Below are 6,000 nucleotides of genomic sequence, written 5' to 3'. Positions count from 1 at the left end.
ACAAGACACCTTTCCTAAGAGGGGAGCGGGCCGGACACTGAGTTCCCAGTTTGGGGCCGCGTGCGCCGCGGAGCACCTCGGCCGCCGCGTCCCGGGGCAGGGGGAGCAGCTGTGCGCCCCGGCTGGGGTTTAGGCGCCAGGCGTGCGGCTCGCAGCCTTGGCGGCTGGCACGGGCGGGCGGGCGTGGACGCACTGCGCGCGTCCAGCCGGAGATAGGAAGTGGAACCCGGAGCGCGTGGCGCAGACTGAGCGGGAGTTTTGGAGGGAGTTTGCATGTGGTCAGCGCCGGGCTCCTAAGCCAGCCCCCAGCTCACATTACACTCTATTTATAACCTCTCCGAGCCGTTTCCCCCTGAAAGCAGTTCTCTGGGACCACCTTCTTTTGGCTTCAACCTCTCCTACTCTTGACATCTGAGTAGCTCGGAGGGAAGCTTCTCCGGGTCCGAGTGTTTATATGTACAGGAGACTGGCCGCTGGGACTCAGGACCGGGATTATCCGAGCTCCGCAGAAACGGCGGTTATTTATTTGGGAGGGGGAAAACACGATTTCCAGTGAAAGGTGACAGAGGGTGGTAGCCTTCGGAAGCATCGTGAAGTCTTCTGCCTGGAACCTGAGACTTGCATGCTATGGAACACCCGCTCTTTGGCTGCCTGCGCAGCCCTCACGCCACGGCGCAAGGCTTGCACCCGTTTTCCCAGTCCTCTCTCGCCCTCCATGGAAGATCCGACCATATGTCCTACCCCGAGCTCTCCACTTCTTCCTCGTCTTGCATAATCGCGGGATACCCCAACGAGGAGGGCATGTTTGCCAGCCAGCATCACAGGGGGCACCACCACCACCACCATCACCACCACCACCACCACCAGCAGCAGCAGCACCAGGCTCTGCAAACCAACTGGCACCTCCCGCAGATGTCCTCCCCCCCGAGTGCGGCTCGCCACAGCCTCTGCCTCCAGCCGGATTCGGGAGGGCCCCCGGAGCTGGGGAGCAGCCCGCCGGTCCTGTGTTCCAATTCTTCCAGTTTGGGGGCCAGCACCCCGACCGGGGCCGCGTGCGCGCCAGGGGAATACGGCCGCCAGGCGCTGTCACCCGCGGAGGCGGAGAAGAGAAGTGGCGGCAAAAGGAAAAGCGACAGCTCAGGTGAGAGCGCTCGGGGCCCTGTCGGCGAAAGAGGGCGGGGAGGTGACTTGGAAGACCCTCATACTACTGGGAGGCTGCGGGGAAGGCGGTTTGCGTCTTGCCCTCTCCGGCTCCCCGCCGCCGGATTCGGTGGGGCTGCTTCGGTCCCGTTATTTGGGGGCACGTGTTTCTCCCAAGGGCAACACTGCAGCCAACCGCGTTAATCTCTCCAAGGTTCCAACTAGTTTACCAGAGGGTTAAGAAAAAAGGACAAGTGACAGTATGTGAAATCGATTGCGAGGCGTGACCTCCATCTGAGCGGTGGGGAGGGGAGTGCGCCCCGGGATGCAGCGTCTGCTGGGTGTGCGTGCGGCTGCCGCGCCTTGACTTTTCCCTTGCAAGTTCCCGACTCCGAGTGGCTCGATTTTTCCCATCGTTAACTGGATTTCCAAATTATTGCACAATATTTGGAACTTGCAGTGGAACTTGGCAGAACGTATGAGAAAAAAAAAGTTTCAGGTTTTTTTTTTTTTTCTGATTTCAGAGTTCCTTAAATAGCACCCTATTCCAAATGGTAAAAATTTCCCTTTCTTGGGGAAGAAGACAATCTAGGAATTCAGAGGACTTTAAGGAATGTGTCAGAGATTGGTAAATACATGATCAGACTCTTGAGGAAAAGAGATTTTTAAATAGTAGGTTGTGTTCGTGGTGTGCTAATCTAAATACAAAATCTGAGTTGCAAATGTGAAAAGTAAGATGCTCTCCAGCTGAGTATTCTGGGAGGCAAGTGTTTGGAAACAAACAGCAACCCGGGTAGTATTGGTTCCCTGAGTGCTTGAGGCTGGTCTGTGAGGGTGCGCCCAGGAGGCGCCGAGCTACGTGGGGATAACCGGTGTAGTCACGCAAACGGGAACTTTACTAAACGCCAAGTAAACTGGAGCAGTCCCGAGAAACTGAAGTTTGCCGGGCAACTCCGTAAAGCCCCTAACAATCTGTACCGTTATGAAATTGTTAAAGGACCTGGAGCTATCGCACAGCCTGCGTTACATCTTTCTGGAAAGTGTCACTTGTTCAATATAAGATTTACGCGTTTTCTCCCTCTGCGGGATTGGTTTCACAAGTTCTAGAAGGTAATTGCAGATACTGATGTGAAGGATTGGAGAGTGTTTGTCTTGTTATGATGCTTTAGGTAAGGTTCCACGTAAATGGCGGGGTTTGAGCCGCATGCTTCAGGTTCCTTTGCGGCAGTGGTATCAGTTGTTCGTCCGCGTTAGCTTGGGATACATTCTTCTGTCACAAACTTAAAATCCACCTTTTACTTTTCAAGGTCAGGGGGTGAACTTTTAATGCTCCATCACAAATTAGCTTACCTCTTAGAAACTTACCAGCAGCATCATTCATTTCTAATGGTTTTTACTGAGACGTGAAACTCTCTTAAAACAGAGTTTAGAGGTTAACCATAGCAAGAAGGTTTCCATCTTCACTTTTTTATAAAAAGTCACCTTTCAAATACAGTGTTCATTTCTTGGGCTCAGCATTTGATATCAATATAACTTTTTTGGAAACAGATCCCAGTTCAGGTTGTAACTTTTGCAATTCACAGGATCTCTTACTGCTCATTTAACTTTATGCAGTGAAAAACCTATGACAGACCTTTCCTGAACTGAATCAACGCACCTAAGCCTCTTAGGGTAAACTGAATTTTCATATAGGCACATATTATTTTGGTCAGAGGGAAATAAAGCGATATTCAAGAACTGGCTCCCTTATTATTTTAATAACAAGTCTCTTAAGAAAACCACTTATCCTAATAGTGCTACCTTCTTCTAGTGGGAAATAATGATATAGCAAAATAAATTTATATGTTGAAACTAATTAGAGTACTGAAAAAACAAGCACAAAAATTTGCATCAGCTACATAAAGTAGTAATAGATTAGATCTTGAGTGGGAAATACAATTAGTCATCACCATGGGTAGAATCACTGGGGAGTTAGAATGAACTATTCATGGTGGGATATTTTGAAAGAACTTTTTGACTGAAAGGAAATGTGATGGTTTTCCATTAAATATATGTATACTCATTAAAAATAAAATTTAATTTGGCAGTTTCACTATTTGTGTTAATGTTTGTTAGATCTTTAGGTAGATTTAGATTCAAGATCTCTTTCTCCTGTGATATTTCAGTTGGTCTTTCACATTAATGTTTACAGTTACTTCATATCATAGTAGTATACGGGTATTCTGATCCAACAGAAACTAAAGCAATGTAGAAAACCACTATAATTTTGGCATATTATTAACACATATCTCATATTGTTTATAGCAGTTTCAATATTTCAATATTTTTTAAAAATGAGATTAATTTCTGAGCTCTTGAAAATTTGAAATTGTATTAGATGAAAGTCCTATCATGCATAGTAGAGACCTTGTCAGAAAGTTTATAATTACTGTATATTTTTAATTGAAAGTAAATGTGGCGTGTAAATTCAAGGCAAAGTCAGAACCAAAATTCTGTATCCTTGCATGTAATATGCAGATTCTACATGTATGTATATGTGTGCATGACCCTGTGACATTTGAATAGAATTTTAAGCAACATAAAATATTGAAAAGTGACCGAAATTTTTATCCATGGTAATGATGGTAAAACTATAATAGGTAACATTTTCCAGTGTACATTTCTATGCATTCCCCCTCCCAAACACACACATATGCAAACTCAAGAAGCTTAAGGGTCAGAAACAAATATTTATGGACTTTGGGCTTTCATTATAGTTTATTGACAATTGAAAATAGCCAAGTTTAATGGAGAAGCACATTGTTATTTTTTATATGTGTTCAACATTTTTGCAACTTTGAACCTGCTATGCTTTCCAGCATTATTAGCAAAGCCAACATCTGTGATGTCTTCAAACGAACTCTTAAAAATCAAAACTTTACAACTGCACTTAAAACAATCTATACTAAGCAGGTGATTCTGAAAAAATGTCTATAAGTAGTGCGAATTACTTGACTTCAATTACATTTGATTGTTCTCCAAGCAATGTAGTAATACGTATAAAGTCTCCACTTTTTGTTAAAATGACGAAAACAGATTAGTCAATCCAACTTTAGTTAATGCAGGCAATATACAGTATAAATATATAAATATTTCTTATTCAAATTAGTTGAATAAGCACATATTTTATTAAAAAAATAAAAATTATATTTACAAAGAAGTGAGTGGTTTGGGGATGTGGATTTTACAAGGTCTTGAATAATATTAGATTCTTGTAAAATTAGAAATATTTATAGTTCTGATAATCATAAAATATTTGTTGCCAAATTATATCTGTCTATATGCTTGGCTATGCAGAATGACAAGCAAGCATTACCTTAATTCTCTGGAACTTAAATACAGAGCAATGTCTTACCCACTCTAACTCTGGTATTATATTGTAATTTTTTCTACACATTTCAATCATGTTTTCGGAAAGGAATAATAATTTTTATTATCTCTATGCTACTGGACTATAGCTTTTCAGCATTTGCTCTAGAATTAAAAATAATTTATTGGGTCTTGATAATTATAGAAGAATAATGAACAAAATAAGTGTCTCAAATCTATGGAATAAAAAAATATCATTTAAGTCTTTTTCTTGGAGTGGTAGATTAATTTTAGGTGTGAACATCTTAAAATGGTGACCTGACATAAAAAATTCTAAGTACCATTGACCTCCATGAGTGTCTCAAATGATTACACTCAAAGGTCAAAAACAGCAGTCCCTTTAGGACTAAGGTGCTTTATTGTTGAAAGTTAGCAATGAATGGAAAGAATAATGCATATAAAAATAGAAATGGATTTGAAATCTTTGTAAATATCTTTATTTTATAGTTCATTTGAAAAGGAAAAGAAAGCATTAAATGCAAAGCGTGGTTATGCTAACACTTTCATCTGGGTTAGAAACCCAGCTCTGAATATTTAAAATTTTAATCCTTATTTATGGTAACTTTGAATGGAAACCATTAAGTTGGCACCCTGTAAGCTGATCTCTACTAATAAACTGAAAAAACCGCTTTAAGTATATTACCCTGTTTTCCCTCTGTGTGATTTGAAAACATCGACCCTACATCAGAGCATTGGCATTTATAATAACATAATGTTTATTATAAGTCCTAAACACCCTAAGAAATCAATTTTACACAAAAAATGAAATCGCAAAAGTGGACAAAGTTTCCCCCTTAGATCCAGAGCAATTTGGGAGATTAATTCCATATTTGATATAAAAATGAACTTTTTTAAATTTCAGAAATAACTTGAGTATGAATTAATAGCTAAATAACGTAAAAACTTCCCACATATAAATCCATTACATGTACCTGGCCTGGTAATGGCACCACTTTTAGTCACTTACTCTATTAAAAAATATATATGCTGTGCAGTTTTGTTAGCTATACTAAAAATGGCAGCCAGAAACAAAGATGTGAGGGCTCTTTAGGTTTTCATTTCAAATGAGAAACACCTAAATATAATAGAATAATGTATTTTAGTTTTTACACTGTGTTCACTTAAGTAGTTTATTTCTAAAATTTCAGAGCATGTCTCTCTTCTAAGCATTTCTATAATGATTATAAACACCTATGAATGATATATGCAAAGAATGGAAAAATATTAGAGAATAAAAATGTTTAGGAATTTCTTAATATATGTTAATAGTTATAGATGATTTATCTCAAATTGTCTGTATTTTTACCATAATGTTTTTTTATAATAATAAAACATTTTCTGGGAAAATATATTAGTAAATGAATTGAATCTATCAGGAGTAGCATTTCCCCCCCTTAATTGAAATAATAAAATAAGAACAATTAATTCTTGAGTAGCCAGTTAAATTTTATT

The 6,000-nt window shown here is 40.2% G+C and overlaps 1 protein-coding gene across 1 annotated transcript in view; it reads left to right on the top strand.

Moving 5' to 3' along the window:
• The first annotated feature begins 338 nt into the window (after nucleotides 1-338).
• The window catches only part of MEOX2 (mesenchyme homeobox 2), a 65,092-nt gene continuing 59,430 nt past the window's right edge, over nucleotides 339-6,000 (top strand). The window contains exon 1 of the mRNA XM_029957476.1: nucleotides 339-1,141. Within this exon, the coding sequence (XP_029813336.1) occupies nucleotides 628-1,141 (514 nt within the window). The 5' untranslated portion in view covers nucleotides 339-627. The remainder of the gene's footprint in view (nucleotides 1,142-6,000) is intronic.

The sequence above is a fragment of the Suricata suricatta genome, chromosome 2 (genome assembly GCF_006229205.1).
Source record: "Suricata suricatta isolate VVHF042 chromosome 2, meerkat_22Aug2017_6uvM2_HiC, whole genome shotgun sequence".
In the NCBI taxonomy this organism is placed as follows: Eukaryota; Metazoa; Chordata; class Mammalia; order Carnivora; family Herpestidae; genus Suricata; species Suricata suricatta.
This window is presented reverse-complemented; position numbering and strand designations above follow the sequence as displayed.